The sequence below is a fragment of the Dasypus novemcinctus genome, chromosome 28 (assembly GCF_030445035.2).
Source record: "Dasypus novemcinctus isolate mDasNov1 chromosome 28, mDasNov1.1.hap2, whole genome shotgun sequence".
In the NCBI taxonomy this organism is placed as follows: Eukaryota; Metazoa; Chordata; class Mammalia; order Cingulata; family Dasypodidae; genus Dasypus; species Dasypus novemcinctus.
The window spans coordinates 36,816,297-36,842,142 of NC_080700.1; the positions used below are offsets into that span (position 1 = coordinate 36,816,297).

General features: G+C 40.5%; 1 protein-coding gene across 1 annotated transcript in view; it reads right to left on the reverse strand.

Moving 5' to 3' along the window:
• SYNE1 (spectrin repeat containing nuclear envelope protein 1) overlaps positions 1–25,846 on the reverse strand; it is a 497,459-nt gene that overhangs the window by 116,999 nt on the left and 354,614 nt on the right. The window contains exons 99-107 of the mRNA XM_058289685.2: positions 25,085–25,216; positions 23,740–23,846; positions 17,644–17,800; positions 16,612–16,743; positions 16,294–16,449; positions 15,470–15,679; positions 8,564–8,665; positions 3,743–3,862; positions 1,523–1,723 (exon numbers count right to left, since the gene is read on the reverse strand). Coding sequence (XP_058145668.1) covers positions 1,523–1,723; positions 3,743–3,862; positions 8,564–8,665; positions 15,470–15,679; positions 16,294–16,449; positions 16,612–16,743; positions 17,644–17,800; positions 23,740–23,846; positions 25,085–25,216 — 1,317 coding nt within the window. The remainder of the gene's footprint in view (positions 1–1,522; positions 1,724–3,742; positions 3,863–8,563; positions 8,666–15,469; positions 15,680–16,293; positions 16,450–16,611; positions 16,744–17,643; positions 17,801–23,739; positions 23,847–25,084; positions 25,217–25,846) is intronic.

Genomic DNA, 25,846 nt, shown 5'->3' on the forward strand with positions numbered 1-25,846 from the left:
TTTTTGTTAACCATCTAGAGCCTGATGGGAATTGTTAAGCTTCCCTACAGAAAATTTCCATAGTCTGGGAGGCTGATTTCTGGGCAGAAAAATCTGCTTGTTCCATCACCCTTGCTAACAATGCAAGGGTTATGTTTGTGTGTTGAACAGGCTTTTCTCTACTAAGGAAGAGGGTCCAGCCCGAGCTTGGTTAAGACACACTCCGACAGAGTTTCACAAGCCCTCCCAGGTGGGATTATGGATTGGAGACATCTGTGTCCTCAGGAAGAGGCTCAGAGCCCGACAGCAGCTAGAGGGTCACGTGCTAAGGGCCACAGGAGCCGAGTGATACATGACAAGATTCAAACCCAACCCAGAGTTGAGAGCGCAGCTCTGCTTTCATAGAGCAGAACCAGCTCCTTAGGCAGGACATGTGAACCAAGGGTGGAGAGAGCACCAAGAACCAGAGAACAAAGGGGCACACAGGACCCACAGGAAAAAGCAGACTTAAGAATGAAGGTGGGGGAACAGATGGGACTCGAGCAGTTGAGCCACGGGGAGGTTCCAGGTTCAGTTCCTGGTGCCTCCTAGAGAAGACAAACAACGAGCAGACGTCAAACCAAACTAACGAGCAGACATTGAGGAAAAACAATGAGCAGAGGACAAACAAAAACAAAAAACTAGCAGGTAGTGGCTATGGCTCAGGCACTTGGGCACCCACCTCCCACATGGGAGGTCCTGAGTTCAGTTTCTAGTACTTCTAAAGTAAAAAAAAAGAAAACAGACAATGAGCAAAAAACAACAAGTAAAGAGATGAGGGAGCCATTTGGGGGGTGGGGAGAAAGAATGAAGGTGGGTTCCTTTGGCGAGAGGTCCTCAGTTTCCCCTTCACTGAAATTCTTGAAGGACCAAGCCTGGCTAACAGTGAGGAACTGAATCAAAATTGCTGGTAATGGGAAGGAGATATGGCTCAAGCGATTGAGCTCCCATCTATCACCGGGAAGGTCTGTGGTCCAGTTCTCAGTGCCTCCTAAAGAAGACAGTCAGCTGGTGCAACAGGCAGGCACAGCGAGCTGACACAATGAGCTGATGCAACAAGAGACACACACAAAACAAACAAAAACAATGAGAGACACAACAAAGCAGGGAACGGAGGTGGCTCAAGTGATTAGTCACCTTCCTCTCACATCAGAGGTCCTGGGTTCAGTTCCTGGTGCCTCCTAAAGAAATGGAAGATGAACAGACACAGCAAGTGCAAACAACAAGGGGTGGGGGGAGAAATAAATAAATAAAATAAAATCTTTAAGAAAAAAATTGCTGGTAAAACTGGTTTACTTTATTAACTGACAAAATTTTAGAAACATGCTCCCTCCAATTTCTCTGTTACTGAATGCCAGTGGGTTTGACTTTTAAAGAATAAAATGTACAAGTGGGAATTTAGGAAAGATTAAAGCTATTGGGAAAATATTAGGTTTCAGTAAAGTATCGGTGAGTGATAGCAGCTTTCCCGAACACACCCCATTCCCCCCTTTTTTCCCAATACCTTGTGCTTCTCAAGCAGTTGCTGGATCTCCTCCTTGGAAGACACGATGATTCTCTGGTCTTCAGCCATTTTCTCTTGCCCAGTGTCCAGCAGGTCCACCAAGTCCTGGCGGGCTCTCTCATATTGACCCTTGAGAACCAGATTCTGGTTCAGGCAGCTCCGCCGGGAACCAATGGTCATCATCAGTTCGTCATACATGTCCTAGGAAACAACGACAGCAATACTCACTCTCCATCCCACTCAATGCTCGTTCTCAAATCCCGTGCAGGTGCCTCCGTAAATACACACCACAGCCCACCCAAGGCTGTGACCTCCATGATCAGCCAACCCAAGGCTGTGACCTCCATGATCAGCCAACCCAAGGCTGTGACCTCCATGATCAGCCAACCCAAGGCTGTGACCGCCATGATCAGCCAACCCAAGGCTGTGACCTCCATGATCAGCCTACCCAAGGCTGTGACCTCCATGATCAGCCCACCCAAGGCTGTGACCTCCATGATCAGCCCACCCAAGGCTGTGACCTCCATGATCAGCCCACCCAAGGCTGTGACCTCCATGATCAGCCCACCCAAGGCTGTGACCTCCATGATCAGCCCACCCAAGGCTGTGACCTCCATGATCAGCCTACCCAAGGCTGTGACCTCCATGATCAGCCCACCCAAGGCTGTGACCTCCATGATCAGCCAACCCAAGGCTGTGACCGCCATGATCAGCCAACCCAAGGCTGTGACCACCATGACCTGCCCTCGCAGAAGACATCTGCCAGGCTCCCATGTTGAGTTTCAACTTTAAAGCTCCTTTCAGAAAGATGAACGTTGTAGTTTAACATTCCAGAGCAGATGCCAAAGTGTTGCCTGGAAATGGCCCATGAGATAGATTTGACAACATCTTACTCAGGAGGCCAACAGTTTAATGGTGAGTTGTGGGGCCAGAGATACCGAAAAATAGTTCATGGGACTGAGGGAGATGTTGCTCAAATAGAGAACTCTAATTTTTATCACGCTCTCCAAGTTTATATAATTTTAGAGACATCGAATTTCTAATGTTTCATCCGTTACATAATGATCAGATTTTGAACCTTGCCTCAAAGAGAAAGCTGAAGATAGAGAGGAGTTCAATGTGAGCAGAAAGAGGCTCTAAGGCTGAAAAAGGCAATGTGTTTGCCAAATGTGGTGGAGTAAATAACTGTTTAAACTGGAAAGACATTTTAGGAGATGGTGATACACCGAACACAGAATTTACTGGAGGCATATGGGCCTGATTAATGTATCATATTAAGCTTCTAGCAGGCCAAAATAGTGCAATCTGGAAAAGTTCAACTTTAATGCCTATTAACAGTCATGACGTTTGACAGTGACACCTGATGCCTTAAGAGCCATCGGAAAGCTGTCCTAAAAGAGCAAGGTGGGGGCTGTGGGCTTATGACAGGATGAAATGCTAGATAAAAGAATGAGAAAGTTAAACTGAAAATGGTCTTTTTTTTATAAGAACCATTTCATTGTCTCAAAAAGAAGAACTTGTGATGATGCTTGGTACTCGAATTCATCCTCTCAACAGCTCTTCAATAAGGTGCGCAAAGAAAATCTAGTTTGTGTGTCTGTGTGTGTATATTACCATAAAAAGTTTTTTCTTAATATAACAAACCCATATTGCCAATCAGATGTTAAATTTGACTGGTCTCATATCCCAGCCTCTTCCTCCTATCCCAACTTTGGATTCTTGCCTACATGTTACATCTAGGAAAGCAAATTAATCCAAAGTGTTATTCTGTTCCTGAATGATGCCAGGAAGTCTGTTCAGATTTCACTGCCTTTTAGTTTAATTTTTTGTTGTTGTTCCTGAATTGAAATACTGTTTCTGTTCCATTCAAACAAAACCACAAACAGCTCTTTATAAAAAGTATCAGCTTGAGTATTTTTCCTTTAAAACATTTTTTAGGGGGTCAATACAAAATAAGCTTCTCTTTTCACTTCTCTGGGTAGGATCCCTAATTATTGTATTTTCTAGAGCAGTAAATAGTCTGCTACAAGTAAACTGGTTCCTTTTATGGTACTCAGTCTGGTAAAAGTTTCAGAAAAATTTTTAAGAGTGACTTGAAAGAGAGGTTAGGACCTAAAGGATGGGATTTCCATAGAGAAAAGCAAGAAAACAGAGAAAACAATGTCTTTCTGCTTTCAAGTTAGGATGTATCATGGAGGCTGAAATTGGTTTGAACTGTACCTGGAGTTTGGAGAGATCCTGCAGGGAAGGCTGTTCAACCTGCAGCTTGTCCCCTCGCTTTTTTAATTCGACGATGCCTGCGTCAAGCTCTTTTAGCCCATCTTCAGCCTGCTGGATGGCCTATGAAAAATGTACGACACGCCATTAAAACTCCCAGGAACAATTTCCCTTGCAAAACGTGACTGTTGGGTCAGTTTATTGGCTCCTTGCCCATCCATCTAAAACATTTTTTGAGACAAATGAAAGAAGTCATGTCAATAAACCATAAAAACCATGGTCATCTATTATACGGAAAAGAGAAGAAAGCTTTTTACTATACCACAGCCCTGCTCTCTGAAAGGAAGGACAAAATTAGGGCGGGGGCATTGGGAGAAAATTGGCTGCCTTAAAATATATGAAATGTGTGCACTACAGCACCTGAAAAGGAAGCAGGGTTTAGACTATAGTTAGAGAAAGGCATGTGCCTGAGGTTTTCTAAGGGTTCACGCTCTGGTTTCCTGATACAAGTGCCTTGAGCGATGCAACAAGGCAACAGGAAATACGTTGCAGCACGGCCAGGGCATGCTGACTTGTTGTAAAGGGGGAAATCGATCAACAGGTGGCAAAGGGGCTGCTGGAGCCAAGCTTTGTTCTTCCCTGTGAGTTTTGTGGGAGCAGAACAAGATCTCATCCCGGCCTCAGGGAGTTTACAGTCTGCTTAGGAGGCCAGAGTGAAGGGAGGAAACCAAAACAAGGCTGACTGCAATGATGCTACAAGAACTTGCTGGTGCACTGGAGTCCTGCTAGAGGAGTTTGGCGTAGGGAGATGGCCATGGATGGTGGAGCGGTTCAAGTGGTCTTTTGGAAGTGCTGCCACCTTAGCCATTCTTAGAGGAGGAAAGGAACATAGACTGTAGAAGCAGATGAAACAAGAGTCAAATTTCTTTTCTCTTGAAACCCCACTACAACACCAGAAAAGATTTTTGTTTGTTCAGGGATGTGACTGAAGGCTGGGGGTTGAAGAGACGGAATGCTTACTGAATACTCATCCTTAGTCCCTAAATCTTCTCCCCCTATCTAGAGAGTTGCAATGGGGTCTCTGCTCACCAGGAAGGAGAGGGGGAAAGTCTGGCAAAACCAACAGAAAAAAACTAAAATTGTAATACAGGGATTCTCCAACAGATAGCCCAGATGGACCATCCTTTAGTGAGGCTCAAAACAGCCAAACTCTACTTTTGCTGCAAGTTCCCATTTAGATCTAGAGCCTCCAGTCCTAAATGTGAGCAGACACCAAAGGATTTTCAAATATCTGATAAAGCATCTAAGATTAAATCAAGAAACCAAAATAAGGAAACACATAAAAGCAACCTGGAGAGAAAGATCATACAGAAAAAAAAGAAATTCTAACAAAGATATTAATATGCTGGAGTGATTATGAAAGATATCACAGCCACATAAATAAAAAGAACAAGATAGTATAAAAAAGGATCATTCAGATGACCAAAAAGAGCTCTAGGAAACTGAGCACATGATAGCAGATATGAAAAGTTCAGGAGACAGGTTAGCAATTGCAATGAAGAAATCTCCCAGAGTGGAGCAAAAAGGCAAAGAAGGGAGGGAAATGTCACTTGGTAAGAAAAATAGAGAACTGGAATGGAATATCCAACATCTGACTAAAAGAAGTTCCAGAAAGGAAGACAGGGAAAATGACAGGATGAAAAGTATTAAATAAATCATGTGAACATTTCCCAGAAAGGAAAGTTATGAGCCGCCAAAGGTCCCAGTGGGTTCCCAACTCAGTGAATGAAAACGGGCCCTCCAGCCTGTTAGAGTTAGAACGATTTCTAATTCCTCAGGTCAACACTGGAAGCTAGGCAACAATGGTGCAAAAGCCTTGAAACTATGAAAGAAACTGATTTCTAACCATGAATTCCATTCAGAGCCAAAGTTTCGATCAAGCCATAGCACTGCAAGGTCTCAAAACATCTTTAGGCATGCAAGATCTCAAAACATTACATTCTTTCTTAAGAAGAATATGCTCTAACTAGATAAGGGAGCCTTCCAATAAAGAGAAAGAAAGGATTGGGACTCAGAAAACAGAAGATCCAGCAGAGGGGATAAGAGATGATGGCTAAGAAGATCTCAAGAACATTATGGTGGACCAGCCTGAAGGAGCACCAAGTCCACTCTGGAGGGAACTACATGATTCAAGAGCTGGATCTACTGAGGCGTTTCATCACCACTCCTTCTGCTACCATTGTCTTTTTTGGTGCTGTTACATTTTTTTTCAGCAAATCAATTTTATTGATACATATCAATAAAGCACACAATTGATCACAAGTGTAAAACCAACGGTACTTGGTCTAATCACACAGTTGTACATTCATCACTTCTTTTTAACCCAAGGAAGCTACTGGATTGACAGTGTACGTCACTATAGCAAGGGGATCAACTAAGAAAGAAGAAGACATAAGAGTTAGGAAATGATTCCTACTCAGAAGAAAAGGGCACGGAATGCCTGGGATGATGGCAAAAGGAAGGGCCAGGGAGCTAACCGTGAGCAGGAGCCAGTGGTGGCAGGAGGAGGACGTGTGGACGCAAGGATTGAAGCTGGAGAGCAGCCAATGAGATCTGACTCCATGGAAAATTGTACGGGAGCCCGTTTGGATATTGCGAGAAGAATGAGAAACAGGTACAAAGGAAATTAAGCAAACACACAGAGTAATGTATAACTTTAGGAAAAATACAAAGTAAGAAAGGGCAAAAACCGTAGTACCCTGAAAGGCTCAGCATTACACAAGCATAATAACATAAATATCAAATACAGACTTAACCAAGAAATAATCTCTAACTATATTGGGACGATGGGAGAGGCAAACAGAAGAAATGGCCATGGAAGGGAATGAAATCTCCATTTACCATAACAGAAAATCAAGAGAGGATTTCAGCGGATGAAACAAAAGATAGAAGAATATACATGTTGTTTAGATAAATGGAAATGGCCAATGCTGTTGGAAAACAGCTAAAAAATTCAAAAGGGGAGGCAGCAGGGAGGATTGGGAAGGGATAGAGCAAGCCAACACTATATTCTGTTTTAAATCTTTTGGTACTACTTAACATTTTAAACTCCAAGCATGTATTTCTTTCAAGGAAATTTTAATTAAAAAAAAAAGTACTGGAGGCAATGAATTCTTGAGGCAAAGGCTGATGGATAAATAACTTTAGTGCAGCATAAAAAAGAGGTGGGAGGGAGGGAACTAGGATGGGTGGGTGAAGGAGACCAACCCAAGCGAAAGCACCGAGGTAGAAGAGATGGGGAATTCGTGTGATCTGAGGATTCACACAGAACGAAGTCCCACCAGCAGCCACAGGCAAAGGCTACGAAGGACTGCTGGGGGTGGGAGTGAAATGAGCACATTTATTAGTTGCTTTCCATGGACTCAAATAAATACAGTTTTTTATTTCTTTACCTGGGGCGATGATTTTAGTTACCCTCAGCGATAACCAGTAAAAAAGGTTGTGCTTTGTGATTACCCATGTCCTGCACTTCACGTCACTAGAGATGCTCAAATCTTTTTTGGAATCAGGTAGGTTCTAAGTGGAAGTAAAGAGGGAGGGAGGCAGGATCCTTTCATGTGCAAGATATCACTTAAAAGAAGGTCAAGAAAAATGGACATTCACATGAAATTTGGCAAACCATCTCAATCACTGGACCCCTCTACTAGGAGATCCTGCACGGTCTATTGAAACCAGGCTAAGAAACTCTCTAAAGTAACACACTTTTCATAATGATTTAACTTGGGAAACGGGCTATTCTGCGTAGCATCCTTCCATTACTTCTTTCCTTCCCCCTTCACTGCCTTCCACGAGCTGGTGTTCTCATTACTTTGCATGGCGCAGTGGCGTGCAGCCCTGGGTGTACATGCACCTTGCTGACAGACTGTACTGCCTTGTCAATCAACTGGAGGGGGTGAGACACTGTCCCTCGTTCTCTGGCTTGAGCATCCCAGGGGGCTTTCTACTGCCAGGGGTCTCCAAGGTGAGTCTGGGCATAAACCCCCCAAAATGTGTACAAGGCTGTGAAGAAGGAAACGCTACGGCTTTCATTCATACTCAACCACATTCGTGATTCGTTTTCATGTTTTCGCGCATTCTATGGGATAACACCATACCTGCGTATAATTTATAAATCAACAATGTTTGTGACATGCACATATTGTTTAACTAATGAGTGATGCAATCTATAAAGGCTAGAGATCTGTAATAAATTCAACAGGTCCGACAAACTGCCTCAAATATACTCATCCCAGCCTATTTCCCCTTGGTGACCTCCATTCGCGCTAAACTCGGTTAAACAGGACTGCTTGCTTTTTTCCTTACGTGCCCTGAATTTGCTAACATTTACGCCTTCATCTTACAATCCTCTGCACTTGGATACAATTCTTCCTAAGCTCTGTAGATCCAAACTTCCAAATCTCCCTCTACAAAGTCATCCTGATACTCGCCCTGCTGCAGGCAGTACCTGCAATGCCTCCCCGGTACCAGGGCGGTTTTGACTTTCAGTCACGCATCATTGAAGTTCATGTCCAACGTGAGTGTTGGGTGGGAAACTCTTCAGGTCAGCAGCTGGAGCTGACAGCTCTGCCTAGCCTCCCCTTGCCTAGTGGCACGCAGAAGTGAGTGACAGAATCTGGGTACCCACCCAGCTATTCAACAAAACATACTACAGAGATGCTATGGGAAGCTAGTTATCTTTCAGAGACTATTTGAAAGGTCAAAGCAAACCAGGTCCACTGCATGCGTTTGCTCTCTCAATTTCCAGGAAAAGGCATAGAGCAATACCTGTATTTGTTCCGCTATAGGCTGTTCAAACACATTGGCCAGTTTCTGCAGAACGATGTATTTGCTGTCGGCGAGCGATGTAAACAGCACCTTCAGGTCATTCTGAGGAGGAAAGCAATAGACCGATGTCCCACATGCAGCAGGAGTTTCAAAATGGTTGCAAATATCATGCCGATTTGTAGAAATAACAGTGTGGATATTGAGCCTTTTCTCAAACGAACAAGACTGTCCTATGCGGAGGTATAAAGAACTGGGAACAATGTACCCAAATGCTAAAAATGACCTCTGGAGATTTTGTTACACAGAGCACTCTCTTCCTGTTACAAATAAAAGGCGATCTGGTCACCCAGATCTCCTTGAGCCGTCTGAAATAAATGTGCATATTCAAACACTGCAGCTGCGGAATTATGTATTACAGGCATGATTTTTATCTACCAAAATATCCTATAGGGGTTATCCTCATCTGGGGAAAAATATGACTTCTAAGAATAATATCTCTTATTCCCTCTTTCCCTCCCTCCCTCCTCTTATTTTCAATTCATACAAACTTATAGGATTCTTTCTAAGAAGGTAGCAGGAACTGAACCTGAACCTCGTACGTGCGAAGCAGGTGCTCAACCACTGAGCTACACCTATTCCACCACACAAACTTATAAAATGCCATCCATAAATGATGGTAACCAAAGACACACAGGAAGATCTTAGCTAAGCCTTTTGTTCATAAACATCTTATTAAAATGGCCAGCTATATTTGCATTGAGTTAAATTTGTACAAATAGGAGCTAACTATAAGAATTTTAGTACTCAATTTCCAATGGGAATAATGAACTGGAAGAAAATTTGAATTAAACATTCTTAAATTTTCCCTGAAATACCAGCAAGTGAGCCTATTTCTTATTGGCATTCAACTCTCTACACATGGTGGGTTGGTTGTTTACCAGAAGGGGAAGCTTGATTTGTGACGTCTTCTTCACTGGGGCCTGATCAGAAATGAGTGCATCACCAAGATATCAGCGTTTTGACTTCCTTTTGAGGAGGAGGATAGCACACCATATAAGAAAGAAAGTCGGGGAAGCGGACTTGGCCCAGTGGTTAGGGCGTCCGCCTACCACATGGGAGGTTCGTGGTTCAAACCCCGGGCCTCCTTGACCCGTGTGGAGCTGGCCCATGCGCAGTGCTGATGCGCGCAAGGAGTGCCCTGCCACGCAGGGGTGTCCCCGCATAGGGGAGTCCCCCACACAAGGAGTGCGCCCCGTAAGGAGAGCTGCCCAGCGCAAAAGAAAGTGCAGCCTGCCCAGGAATGGCGCCGCACACACGGAGAGCTGACACAAGATGACGCAACAAAAAGAAACACAGATTCCCGTGCCACTGACAACAGCAGAAGCGACAAAAACAAGAATACGCAGCAAAATGGACAGAGAGAACAGACAACGGGGTGGGGGGTAGAAGGGGAGAGAAATAAGTAAAATAAATCTTTAAAAAAAAAAAAAGAAAGAGAGTCTTCAAGGATCCATGGAAGCATTATAACATAAAATCTAAGGCTAGTGACTTATGCATACAGAAAAAAACCCAGAATTTTAAAAAATGCTAAGATGAGAATAAGAAAATAGCATATAATCCTAAGAAGTGATAGCTCTCCTGAACAAAACTTGAACTGATCTGCAAAACCTTACTGAAGACCAAATAGGAATTATAACGAAGGCACTGGATAAACAATGTGGGAAACATAGGGGTTACACACGACTGATGAAGAAGCTTGTGTTCTTAAACTGTTCATATTTAAGGGCAATTACTGTTTCTGTGAATAGACTCAAGGGAAATAAATTCTCCATTATCTACACATATCTAGTAGTGCATTAGTTCAGTTAAATCAAATGAGTAGATGATTATAAATACCTTAGAAATGAATGACGTCTGTGTATTACCTGTACATCATCCTTATATTTTAGTAGCATATTTCCTATCTTACTATAGTCTACACAAGCTAATAGAAAACAGAATTCACATCACTTGAAGTCACTCTAAATATTGTGAGAGATTAGTCAAGAAGACAGTAAAACAGAGAAAGATGATTGATAGAAGATTACCAAAGACTTGAAAAGGTGCTGGTAATCTTAAAAATAAAAATCCAAAATCTTTAACCATTTTTTGTTACTACAGTGTGAGACAGCATGATAATGAAGTTATCTATATATGCCATGTAAATAACATAGACATTACGCTTTTCTTTTTTCTTGTCACTAGAATTACTGGCAGGCATGAAGCGACAGGATTCCAAATGTTAGAAAACCAGATCTGTACAAAGTGTCAAGTTTTAGAATCAGCTGCACTGCCTCATTCATTTCTTAAAGAATCATTCATTTTCTGTTTTAAATAATTTTAAGTACTAAATAACATGCTAAGGAAATTTATTTGGGGCTAAGTCTATGGGTATAGGCAATTCTAAAATACAGAATAGTTGATAATTAGCTTGCTTATGCCTCTATACAGATTATATATGTAAATATATATACATATATATAATATAAATATCTTCACATAACATCTTTGCATTCTTCCAGATAGTCTTGAGGGTATAGAATATTGTACAATGTTAGGTGTCTGGCAAAAGCTAATGCCAGAAGGAAGCAGAGTGGCTCAAGCAACTGGGCACCTGCCTACCACATGGGAGGTTCCAGGTTTGGTTCTCATTGCCTCTTAAAGAAGACGAGCAAGCTGATGTGATGGTTTTGGCACCATATGTTAGATGTTGGAGTGAGACAAATGGGACACGGCTGGCATTGCCAGCTGACATAAGGAGACACAATGAGGAAACACAAAGAGACACAACAAGCAGGGAGTGGAGGTGGCTCATGTGATTGTGCACCTCCCTCCCACATGGAAGGTCCCAGCTTCCATTTCCAATGAGTCCTAAAAAGAAAACAAGCAGACAGAGAGAGCACACAGCTAACGGACAGAAAGCAGAGAGTGAGCGCAATCAACAAGGGGTGGGGGAGAAATGAAGATAAAAGAAAATCTTAAAAAAAAAGCTAATGTTAGAAAGTTAAATTGAAAATGAAGGTGTCACCATCCCAATAACTACTGAGTACTGACAGCACAGCAGGTGCTTGCAGAAAAGTAAAATCAAATGGTTTGTGACTTGACTTCTCATTACACTGACACTGCAATCCCTTCTCTCAATTAAGTTAGAACACAATTTTCACTTAGTTATTTTTTTCTAGGTACCAGGGCTGGGAATGAACCTGGGACCCTGTATTGGGCCCCATATAGGGCTCCCCTGAAGTAGCTTTTTCATTTGTTTGCTTATTGTTTGTTTTTGTTTTTGGAAGCACTAGGAACCAAACCCCGGACCTCCCATGTGGGAAGCAGGTGCTTAATTACTTGAGCCATATCCACGCCCTGGAACACAAACATTTTGAAATGTCAGTTTTTGTTCGTGAGCTGGCCACCAACAAGTAGAAACTTGTTGGCAGAAGAAAAATAAGAAAACATGACTTTAAAAGAATTCCAAGATTACGTGCTTTCCTCTCAGTCCCCTACAATAAAATAAATGCCAGAGTACTCAAACTTAGATCATACTTACTATGACTGGTTATAATTACCAGTAAAATTTAAAAGTACCAAAGACACTAACATAGCAAATGCAATTTGCCTCTGAGTGCTCTACACATTTGAATTCTTAACCCACCTCATTTATGACCAACAGAGTAGAATGCTCTTATAACTTGGCATATTGTTCCATGTAAGATTAATTTTAAAGCAATGAAATAAGTTCCTATCAGTTACATAAATCTCACTGATTTTAGACATATTGGGTATACATGCACGTCCAATCAGATCTTGCCTCCAAACAAAATACCCAAAATAATCAAGTCCAGCTTATCTGACTCCTAGCTGTATGCTCTTTCCTGTTTACGTGGGATACAATCTAAGATACAAATGCAAATATCCAGCCCAGATCTCTCTTCTAAGCCACAACGTCCATACCCTAAGGTCCCCTCTGATGGTTCTCCGGAATATTTCAGTTCTACCCATATCTTTTCCTGTCTTGTCCATTGGTCAGTGGTACCACCATTGACCTGGTCAATGGCAAAACTACCCCCAATCATTTTCAACAATTGCCCCATATCCAAACCATCCACACACGTTCTTCTATTGATTCTGCCTTCAAAATATATCTTCAATGGGTCTCATATTCTTCAAATCCAGCTGCCATCGCTCCAATAATACAAAATACAAAAATCCTCTTTGAATCAAATCCTGACTCTAGTTCTTGCTGGTTGAGTAACCATGGAGAAATAATTTACCCTTCCTGTTGGTTTCAGATCTTATCTGTTAGAATGCTATTAATGGCTTAGTAGGAGTAGTAATAAATCTTGCTGAGTGCTTATTATATATCAGGCACTATCCAAAGTATTTTACACTTTTTAACTCATTTTATCAGCTCACCACTCTACGAGGCAATTACTACGGGCCCAGTTTAATAGTTGAGGATTGGGGTGATGGAAAAGTTTGGGTAATGGATGGTGGTGATGGTAGCATAATAAGGTGAACAAAATTGTACATTTAATGTATATGAATTATATATTTGAATATGGTGAAAAGAGGAAATTTTAGGTTGTACATATGTTACTAGAATAAAAATTTAAAAATAAAAAATACTTGAGGTACTTAAGGCTCAGAGAAGCTAAGCAGCTAAAGCTCTACAGCAGAAAGTGGCAGAGCCAGAATGTGACTCCAGGAAGGTTGGTTTCAGAGCCCACATGCTTAAAAATTGCTCTACTGACTTTTTAAAATATTAGAACAATCCTTAGCTAATAGGGTTGTTATTAAGATTAGAAGAGATAATATATGTGAAAATGCTTTGTAAAGAAAAATGATACAGGGAGCAGATGTGGCTCAAGCAGTTGGGCGCCCACCTTCCACATGGGAGGTCCTGGGTTTGGTTCCCAGTGCCTCCTAAAGAAGACAAACAGACAATGAGAGGACATCAAACACAAATAAAAAAGACTATAAGCAAAGGAATGAACAGACAAAAAACAAAAACAAAAGAGAAGGGAGTGGATGTGGCTCAAGCCATTGAGCATCCGCCTCCCACATGGGAAGTCCCAGGTTTGGTACCCGTGCCTCCTAAAGAGAAAAGAAAACAGACAATGGACATACAATGAACAAAAAACAATGAGCAGGGAAGCGGACTTGGCCCAGTGGATACGGCATCTGTCTACCACATGGGAGGTCCATGGTTCAAACCCCGGGCCTCCTTGACCCGTGTGGAGCTTGCCCATGCGCAGTGCTGATGCGCACAAGGAGTGCCCTGCCATGCAGGGGTGTCCCCCGTGTAGGGGAGCCCCACATGCAAGGAGTGCACCCCATAAGGAGAGCCACCCAGCGGGAAAGAAAGTGCAGCCTGCCCAGGAATGGTGCCATACACACAGAGAGCTGACACAACAAGATGACGCAGAAAAAGAAACACAGATTCCCGTGCCGCTGACAACAACAGAAGCAGACAAAAAGAACATGCAGCAAATGGACACAGAGAACAGACAACTGGCAGACAACTGGGGTGGGGGGAGAGGGGAAAGGGGAGAGAAATAAATAAATCTTTAAAAACAAACAATGAGCAGACAACAAGCAAACAGAGGAGGGAGCCATCTCAGGGGGTGAAAAAAAACTCTTAAAAAAAGAATGAGGGAAGCAGACTTGGCCCAATGGACAGGACATCCGCCCACAACATGGGAGGTCTGCAGTTCAAACCCCAGGCCTCCTTGACCCATGTGGAGCTGGCCCATGCAAGGTACTGATGAGCACAAGGAGTGCCCTGCCATGCAGGGGTATCCCCTGCGTAGGGGAGCCCCACGCGCAAGGAGTGTGCCCATAAGGAGAGCCGCCCAGAGCCAAGGTGCAGCCCGCCCAGGAGTGGCACCGCACACACAGAGAGCTGACACAGCAAGATGATGCCACAAAAAGAAACGCAGATTCCCGGTGCTGCTGATAAGGATAGAAGCGGTCACAGAAGAACATACAGCAAATGGACACAGAGAGCAGACAGCTGGTGGGGGAGGACGGAGAGAGAAATAAATAAATCTTTAAAAAATAAAACAAAAATGATACATAGATGTTAGTCATAATTTTTCTCATAGTTTTAAGAATGTAAGCTACTGGAAAGTAGTGATATTTTGTCCCTCTAGCTGAGTATCTAGAAAACCGCATCCTTCTTGATTAATGCTACATTTATTTGAGATATTTCTATGTATATATTTTTTACAAATCAAAACTTTTATATCAAACTCTTGGCCCTAATAATTACATGTACCTACTTTATAAATCATATGTTTGCTAAAAAAATGTGTTCCATTAAAACAGGCATTTTCAAGGGTGTTTTTTATTAGGAATGCAAATCAACACTAAACTTTTACCAGTGGCTTTTGTGTTTCCTTCAGTTTACAGTCATAGGAAAAGTTTCATAAGTATGCAATTATTTAGTTGGCAACAGAACTTTAATCTGGAGCTTAAAGGCACAAAGGCTGAGGAGTTATGATTGGGAAGAAAAATAAAACATTTTTAAAACAGGAAGAAGGAATTGCACAGCTACTTTCAAAGGCTTTTGGGTACTAAGGTCTAAGATCTTTCTGTATTGCAGTATTTTGAGCTTATGTCTTTGGTAACATGTTTTAAACTCCACTACTAACAACTGGAAATTATAAATATAATGTGCCATAAATATGACTTGAATTGGTTGAATTTAAAGACCTAGATGATGAACTCTTTGGTTTAATTCCTGGATTTTCTTTAATTGTTCTTCTTTGTACATTTGAAAAAAAAAGCATACCTCAATAAGACATCCTGATGATTATTATATAATCTACCTGGAGAATGGTCAAAAATCCTGGATAATGTTCTACCTACCTGGAAAGTTAGGATTTCCTGAAGTCTTTCCTTCATCTGATGACATCGTTGATTCACCACTGAGTCTAGCAATGACAACCTGCCCAAAAGGCAGCCCAAAGTGTCCTCAATCACATCGCGGTTCTCACCATTCTCAGGAAATGCTTGGGAAAACAAATTCTTGTTCTTATCCATTTCTTCCGACATTTCCTTAATATCTTTGGCAAGTGTCTAGGATTGGTAAAAAGGAAGACCCATTTCAATGTTTAAATTCCTGAATCTAAATGCAAATCTAATCATTCCCTCTCTAAAAAAAAGAGTCTACTATCCTACTCTTGCTTCTCAGTAACAATTATATCTAAGTCAAATTGAAACTTTTATATACTTTCATACATTTAAGAAGAGATGTCCCTCAGGAACTTTGTATCATTAGCTATCAATAATATCCATTTGTAAAAAATGACCTTTATACAGTGCAATTTTGGAATTCAGTACATTAATTTCTCAGGCCATGCTTCATATATGGAGGGTTTGTGATATATAACAGTGTTTCTACAAAGAGTACTCTAGTTTTTTCTACATAAGTCAGATATTTATCTATATAAATAAGATAAAGAATAAAAATGCAAGACATAACATCTTTGAGAGCTTTCTCATGTTTTTCTATTCTATTCTATCATTAGACAATTCAATTCTATTCTAGGTTGCATGAAGATATACCTAATATGGGCTTTATTATAATTTTTTATGCTTGATCTTCTTTAGACCTAACATTAATTAATCAATACCAAGGCTGCAAGTGTTCGTAATGGCATACACTCACGGACACAACTTGCCCAACTTACCTCTTGGTGGAAGATGCAAGTTTCTGTCTCTTCTGGTAAAAGGGCTGTGGCCACAAACAAACGTTCCTCGACATCATCCAACCACGTAGAGGTGGCAGAGACCCCATCGTACAACTTCTGTTCCAAATGAATGTTCTGCTTCTTTGTCCCTCCACCCTCAAAACAGAAACAAAGGGCCATACAGTCAGTTAGAGTCTGAGGAATCAAAGAAGAGAAGGATGAGCCTCAAGGCCCAGGGGCTTTGGGGGCTAATCAACAGCGTTGGGCACAAGTTCACGGAGACCCAGAGGCAAAAGCAAAGGCTCAGCACAGCCCTACCTGGGATGAAGCTTCCTCGAAGGCCTGGTTCAACCCATCCAGCAGAGACGTAACCGCGGCCTTGTCTTGGCGCTGCACATCCCCTTTGTACAGAGGCACGCCAGGCAGGAGTCGGGGGGACCTGCTGTAAAGCTGGAGGCAAATGGGGACAGCTTGTTGAAGAGATATGCACCGGGTTTTCTGGTTTGGAAGGGCACATTGTTGTAGCGGCTGAAAAACTGTCCTTATGAGAACGTCTTTTAGAAAATAACGACTTTCACATCACCCAGTGCTCACTAATGGGCTGACTTGATTTAGCAATGGGAAATCAATGGATGGATGAAAACAAAAGTCTCCCAACTTGACCTCTTGGTTTCAGCACTTTCTATGGTAAACTAACCCATCCTGGATACCAGGTCTAGACCAGCTCTCTGCTCCCTGCTCCCTGACTTCTTCTTAGAATGAGCTAATAACTCTTTTCTACCTGGAACCTTCTGCCACTATGTTCAGTTCCACTGGACCTGCTGGGCTTGCTGGAATGAGCCCAGAATCACACAGTATTTGTCTTGGGAACCAGCTCCCCTGAGGCTTAGTAACTGCTCTAACTGGCCAGCAGCTTCTCCATCCCCTTAGATGTACCCCATCTTTCCCCATGTGTTTCCTATTAAGAGCTCCTGAAATTATAAAATACTGGAAACAGCTGTGGAAAATAAGATGACTAACAATCTGTGGGATTCCTTTTGTCCTCAATATGTCCACCCTGGATTTGCATCCATAATTTTCAAGGATGCATCACAATTTAATGGTTTATGCTAATGAGGAATCAGATCTCACTCATCGTGGGGAAAACATAGTATCTAGAAGACAAATTCTCACATATACAATTCTTAGAGATACTTGAAACAGGTTGTTAAAAAAATGCAGACTGAATAATTTGTGTTTCTTATTTTGGAATTGATAATAAAAATACAGATTATTAGACAATTAGATTCCCTTAGCATATAATGTGCACCTTTTATATTAAGCAATGTATAAAAGCAAAAGGTATGATACCACTTGTTCTTGCTCCTGTTCCAGAACATTCTGTAGTAGTTTCTGCTTGGTACTAAATTCTTGGTGTAGGCTTTCCCATTTCATTCTCATCTGGTCTTCAGCGGATGCTTTCTCCCCCTCCATCCCCAACTCCTGGGATAACACATCAGGTTTTTCGCTATTAGAAGAATAAATAATCTAAGTTTACAATGTGTGCAAAAAGGCAATGAGACAGGTAACTTGTGTGTGCTAGACCTGGCCTCTGGAATTGGGAACAAGACCATTTATTCATTTGCTTGCACCTTAAAACATAAAACCGAAATTTTGAGTCACCATAAAATAAGTATATTATTTTTTACATTACAATTGAACCATGAGCATAATGATAATTCGAAAATACATTGACTATAGCTCAGTATCGAATAAAATAAAAACTATTTGTAATTTTTAGAATCAGAAAATAAAACTACTAGGCTTCGACAAAGAGCATATAAATTAGTTCAAAACCCCAAAAACACTAGTGGTCTATTGACAGGTTTAACCAGCGCCCAAAGAGAATACAAGAGACCAGTTTCCGTGCATGGATGGGGTTTGAGGACCTTGGTGAGAAGAGGCAGTGATATGGCTCTGAGAGAGGATGGCTCTGAGGAAGAGGGATATCTGGATTTGAATTTCTGCTCTGACACTTTAGACTTATGACCTTGGGCAACTCACTTCATTCTCTGTGCCTCAGTTTTCTCATTTTTAATATTTCATTTTTGTGATTTGAAATAAGGTTGTTAAATATATATATAACCCATATGCACTAAATCAGGTCATTTGTCATCTGGATGAACTATAGAAAGTAAGGCTTTTCAAGTGCCTAAGAGAGCAAAGTGACAGGAGAATGGATTCAGCACAAAGAACAAGAGTTTACGTTCACGTTAAATGCTGTAGGAGGCAGTATTACGTTATGTTGAAATTCGATGCATCAAACAGGTCCCAATGCATGCTTATCAACTTGACACAATTTTGTGAGGTCAAAAGTCAAAGCAGCACTTCTGTGGCAGTTGCTTAAATTGTTAGCATTTGAAGGTTAACCATTATAATCCTCTTGACAATTAAGAGGTAGACAGAGGAGTCCAAAGCTAGAAATAAAAAATCATCTTTATTACTTTTTTAAAGGAAATCTTAGGGACGGTGGCATGTGGCTGTGGACAAATGGGCTTCCTGATACCCCAAGGACAAACTGCTCCTCAGACAGAGGCAGCTCTGGATCATCACAGCCTTCCTGTACCCCGATGCACCTGCTGTTTGTGGCAGGCAGGCATGAAGCAGCAGGCTTCTTTGAGCAAGAAAAGGGGTGGTGGAGGGGGTTGGGCCACACGTGCCCAGTTTCTCATTCCAAACTTTCTATCAAATTAAATCCCTCCTTTTCCCTGGGGAAGAATGCATGTGAGGACAGAGAAAAGCTGAGAGTATTGCTCAGTGTAGATCCCTCCCTAGGAAAGAAAGAAATGGGGAGGAGACGATATGGAGATAAGTCATGAGCCACCATTATTCTTAGCCTTAGCTTAAAAAAAACCAGGGGGAACAGATGTAGCTCTGTGGTTGAGTGCCTGCCTCCCACACATGAGGTCCCAGGTTCATCCCCAGTATGTCCTAAAAACAAAAAACCAATGAAAAAAACCCAACAGTCATTGGGGAGCAGATGCAGCTCGCTGGTTGAGTGCCTGAATCCCATGTAAAAGAAAGGTCTTAGGTTCAATCCCCAGTACCCCAAAAAGAAGAAGGAAAAAAAATTAGATTCTATTTAGGGGTGTTCTAATAAGTTAAGAGGACCATCAAAACAATGGTTTAATAATTAACAGGTGTTCATTGACTGAAAAAAGAAAAGAATAAGGTCGACATGATCAAAATCATAGACCTCAATGAAAAATGGAGCCTAAAAAAACAAAACTGTCTTTCTATCATTAAACTCAACAATAAAAATATAATAAAATGCTACCTAACATATTAAATGTATGTTCTTACTTTTAATTTCATAGGAGTTATAGTTTTATCTTTATTTAATTGGTTAATTATTTTAGTTTCACCATGTAAAAGACCTCCATATAAAAGGAGTTTTAATCCAAGCTTTTGTTCACACATATTTAGTTATGTTAGAATAAAATACTTTAAATATACAGTAAATTTTTTTTTTTTAAAAAGGGCTAGTGGTATCTACCTTGCATTATTATGAGAATTAAAGTAACAGAACACACACATAATGGCTACAACCCTTTCTGGCAAATAGCAGCCACTCAAAAACAGGAGATAATAAGAAAGAAAAAAGTAACAATAATAATCTTGGGGACCCAAGTTCCAAGAGATCCCAATTTGTCAGTAAGGAGTAATGAGATCCTGATGTCAAACTAGAATGATCTCATCTGAGAGGCCTATTAGGTTTAATTAATATGCTGACAGAGCCTTTTGCTCAAATGGGGAAAAAAAAAAAAACAAGTTCATTCACAAGATAATACTTTATGCAACTCCAAAGCCAACTTTTCGTGAATAAGTATTAAATAAAATAGTTTCTTGAGGGAAGGCTCTTGAGGTAAGTCTGAAAGAAAATTCTTTTTAAGGCTAAGATGCAAGAATTATATTTCCAGGTACATCTCAGGAAAACTCCCATCTGTGCTCTCAGAGCCCTGTAAAAAGTTTAATTTCAACAATGCTATTAATAGCAAAAAACAGTCAACAATCTAAATGTCACCAATCAGAAAGTGGGTGAATAAATTATCCTAACAAGATAAAATGTTAAGAAGTTAAAATGAAATAACTGTATCTATATAGAACAACATGGATTGGTCTGAAAAATAATGTTGAGTGCAAACAAAACAAAATCGAGAGCTATAGCTGGGTGTTTGTTATATTAGTCTTGGAGCTTTTACATGTGTTTTTTTCTAACCACTTTAAATAAAGAAGTGTTTTAAAGTGCCTCTAAACCAAATTTCTTTATTGTGCTTTCGTTTGTGGTGGTTGTTAATTGTAGTGCATCACTTACAATTCATTCATGTTTGTATAACAATCGAGTACAAAATCAGAGCCTATCTATATTCTACCTATATTCTAATCAGATATCTATATTCTAATTAGCATCTGTATTTTAATTTTTAGGCATTGACACATGTAAAACATAAGCCAGCAAAGCAGCCTAAAATTAGAAGGGAGCCTTCATTTTCCATGGAAAATATTCTCCATTCCTTTGATGTTTATATCAATGTATTTCCAGTTGCCTTTCCTTAGTAATCTCGGAAGGAGACCTCCAGCCACCTTCCTATACATCATAGAAGCACTTATTCTGTTATCGTAAATTTGTACCAGGTCATGCATTTCCCACAGGACTTTTCTTACATAAACCAATTCACATTTGTCAGTTTAGAAAATCAACTAACAAGTTAAAGGCTGAATACTGTTTTTTTTTTTCCTTCCCTAGCAATGTTATTGCATTCATATTTATGTGTGTGTGTTTGTGTGTGTGTGTATATATTTATATATATATATTTCCCTTTGGTTTCCGGTATCGTTAAATTCATGGCAACCAACTAAACATAAAGATGATTTTTCTCTAAAGAATTTTTATTGAGAGTAAAGAATTTATAACCAGTTTTTAAAGTGAATCTTATGTGGCAAGCCAATACCTCACCACGAATGTCTTTTAAAAATATTTCTATATTTGAGAAACCAATTTATATGTGTTTGATTTTCTTCTGGGTCCCTCCCAAAGCTAAAGGCCAATGAAAAGAAAAAAAAAAAAAATCCTGGGAACAAATTTGCAGAAGGGTCCTACTGCTACTTTTTGGGATTCTATATATGGTAAGGTGGCAATGTGTGGATGGGTTCTGTGTAAAAACAGAGCTTTTGACAAAAATCTTCAGAAAACTATAAAGGATGAATGAGAAATTGGAAACAGAAAATATAAAGTGAAGGAAAGTCTCAACTTAAATCAGCATGCAAAAAATAACTGGCCTCATTTTGGGTTTACATAAACATACAGCCTTCAAGCCTTACCAACTTGTCAGCAAGATGGACAACAGAGATCTTTTCAAAGCCCTCGTTATTTTTTACACAATTTTTACAGTTTTACAGTTATTTTAATGCAATCCCTTACTATAAATGTCATAATATCCACCCTTATTTTAAAACTGTCTTTTTTTGTGACAATATTTCACTGTTTTGTTGCTCCTTTCCTTTCTTGAATGCCTTCCCAGAACTTATAATATGCCCAAGACGTTTGTTTCCCCCATAATTTTAACCTTGAAATTCTTTATATATGGATATACACACACACACACATTTTAATTATACCAACATTCTATCAGCATTGATTAAACTGTAAAGAAAATTTTTTAAAAAATCATCCCCAAGTCTGGCCTTTACAAAAGCTAGCTGAGATTTAGCTACATACTTCTTCTCATCCACACACTCAAAATAATATATTTAATCCTAAACATAGTATACTTTCAATTGTATATCACATCTTTACTTAGTATCATATAACTATCATATATATATGGTTTCTGAAATGGCTCTGTGAATTTTATAGTTAAGAGTATATATGCATACCATTTTTCTTAGGCTGTTTCACACCAGGGGACATTTCTGCTTTTTCAATCATTTGGTATTATAAATAATATTTCAAGAAATATCTTCATAATATTGATTTACTGCTTTAGATTATTTCCTCTGAAAAATGTTCAGAAATGGGAAATGGAGTCAATGATATCTGCCATATTGTGTTTGCCAAGGCTACCAAATTATGGCACGCAGTTTCACTGAAAGTTTTTTTTTAATGTTTTAGATTTTAAAGGAAGTTTTCCTCTCTATTCATTTGGTTGGCTTGTACAGTTTTCCGAACCATTCAGTGACAAAAGTAATTCAGTTATTATTCCTATTGTACAGATGAGCAAAATGAGGCTCAGAGGTGACCTTTCCAAGGTCACAGCCTTAGAACTGGAAACTCAGACTCAAAATTTGAGGATACTTCTCCTCTGACTCTTGACCTTCCTACCTATTGATTCGGAACCCTAAACTTGAAAATTCTCCTGACTTCCTTTATTTCTTTTTTATTTAATCCCTTCTCATTAGGAAAGTTGTAGGTTTACAGAACAATCACAAATAGATTTCCCATACGCCACCCTATTATTGACAACTTGCATTAGTGTGGCATATTTGTTACAGCTCATGAAAGAACATTTTATTAACCATAGCCATCATTTGCAGTAGGATTCACTGTGTCATACAGTCCTGTCTTATTTATGTTAGTCTCATATACATAACCTAAAACTTCCCCTTTCACCCATATTCAGATACATAATTCAGTGTTGATCATTACAAAAACGGTGGATAGATGCCATGAAGTAGGTGGCAGTGCCTTAGCACACCCAAGAGCCTCTTCCACTCTTGTCAAGACGAGTGCCAGGGGAGCAGGTGGAGCAGTGGAGCTCAGTAGCTCAGAGGGTGAGCGTGTTTCACATGCATGAGGGCCTGGGTTCAATCCCCGACACCTCCAAAAAAAATGAGGATGCCAACTGTCTCTTGTTTCATACAACACTCACTTCTCTTCTAACATTCTAATTTTCTCTGTAGAACGCTATCACATTTTTCACTCCAACCAGGACTCAAAGCTCAATGACTTTACAGGTAGAAATTATAAAACTAGATCATTAAGAGAATTCAATCAGATTATTTGCTGGAAACACATTTTTTTTTGGTCTGATCTTTGGGAAGGATAGCGTCTTAAAGGGAAAATAGTTTGTACTAAATGCTATCACTCAGCCTGCATCATCATGGTTCTAATTTTATAATGCATTTTGTTTTTTTGATTAAAAATTTGAACTCATGACTACCTTGTCTGGACAGATATGCTGAGCATACCAGAAGGAAAGCAAACAAGTTTGCTATTAAAGTGACTACTTAGGCTCATGCTATGCCACAAAATGTTCAAAATGCAAGCAAATTGACTATCCCAAAATGAAAACAAAATGACTCAAGTTTGCACAAGATGTGTAAAATAAAATTGAGATGTTTAAATGTCTCCAAACGTCAGGAAAACACAATGAAGAGAAGAAAAGGGACAAAAATTTCAAAACGTACCCGACACTAGAGGTTTCTGCGGCAGAGTGCTGGGTTAGAATTTCCTCTCCACGGCTGGCTACCGATCGGAGGAGGCTCTTCTGTTCTGCCAATTCCTGCTCTAACTCCTGCTCAAGAGAAAAGGCACAAACACCTTTGTAACTTTAAGATTACTGTCTACAACCAGGATTCTATACCTAGGATATTGAGAATCTGACAGTATATATACATATATATACATATATATATATATATATATATATATATATATTTATTTATTTATTTATTTTTTTTTTTGAGGTACTGGGGTCCCAGGATTGAACCCGGGACCTCATATGTGGGAAGCCAGCGCTCAACAATTTGAGCTACATCTGCTCCCTACAGTATATTTTTAAGCTTGCACATTGCCTTAAAGGTATATGCCTTTTATATAAATACTCAAATGTGTTTAGGTAAATATTCAAACGTGTCTCCAAAGAACTTTATAGCAGCGTTCTTAGCCTTGATAAAGGAGATCTATGAATAAATCTGTTGGTCAAACGGAAAAGAAACTTTGACCAAGCAATGGTGCCCTCAAGTGGTACAAAATGTATTTTTCTAAATCAGGATTGGCTATTTCTAAGCAGGGATAGATTTTGAGAGCTGTCCCCTCTTTTTAATCCACTACTTCTTGATAAATTGGGCTTCCCATGAACAAGATTTTACTTTTAAAAGTGATTTATAACAAACGTGTTTATTCCTTGCGAGAATAAAATCTTTTAATGTGCCTTCTGCACAAAGTCAAGGAATCAATGAGAAGGCGTTGATTCGGCAAAGCTCATCTGTTTCACTGAGTGACGAGCTGCAATCCTATGCTGTGAGGGCATGTACTTGAACGTGAAACACAAATTGGCATTTCTTCTTTAAAAAACATGTAATTCCAATTTTTGCTAAATGGCAAAGGTCTTTCTTCTCAATTTGTCTCATCAGAGAGGTTTTATGCTAATAAAATAGATTCATGGGAGCATTTCTGAAAAAGGGTATCCACGATAAGACAGATTATAACTGAGTTTGTGTTTGTGAACCTATGCACAAGGTTTTCCTAAAGACTGCCTTTTTTTTTTTTCATTTGCGTTGGTCTAGTAATTTATTCAGGTAGGAGGGACAAGAAATGGGAGAAATAACAGAGCAGGGGTCCCAGGTGGAGAGGAAGGGGCTGAAAAGTGCTTTAACCGACCAGCCATTCCAATGGTCACCGAGCCAGGCTTAGCTTCCATCCCAAAGAGTTGGAAAGCAGAAGGCACTGTGTTCTGTCCTTCTAGAACAGTGCCCTCGGGTCCTTCCCTTGGAAAACCTGCAGGCTAGAGAGAGGGAGGAGAGACTTTACCTTTTGCTGCTGGAGACTGCTCTGCCGGCGGTGGGTGCGCGAACTGCGAGCTTGGGCCAGCCACTCCTGGACGTCGGGGACCTGGGAGGTCATCGGGTCGGCGCTGCTCTCCTCCTTCTCGGGGGCCACCCCCTGCTTTGAATAAGGCAGAAGTCAAGGCCCACGGCACGCCCGGAGACACCCGACCCCGGGGCGAATGGCCATCATGAAACCACATCATAGACCAAGAGCACAAAGCACACCTGATCGATGACACCTGGACACAAGAAACGGGCGATGATCCCCAGAACCGCTGGAGGGGGGAACCTATTTAGATGCTGGCCTTTGGGCTGCCCGATGGGGCCACCAAACATTATTCCAGAATTTCTTTCGCAAGAATACAACTCTAAGTCCTTTTATGAGTATTTGCTAAGCGACGTGAAGGTAGCCTTTGACTCCAATGATCATGACCAATTCCCCGTGGTCTCCTGGGAAAGCATCTCTTGGACACATATATCTCTCCACCTCCATACGATGAAGGCATATGGCAAGTACTTATTTCTAAAGATTTTTCTAAAAAGCTACTGACCAAAGAGAATTTGGGGGATTTCTTTGAGTAGCAGTAAGTCCCCAACTCCATAATGCATTGTACGTTCTAGAATCCAGTCAGAGCTGAAATTCTATGTGACGTTCATAGGGAAGAAAATTCAGCTGCAGCATAGACGCTTCCCAGGGACCCCACGTGCCTTCTGTCCCTCTCCCGCAGTCGGAGTTCTAGAACTG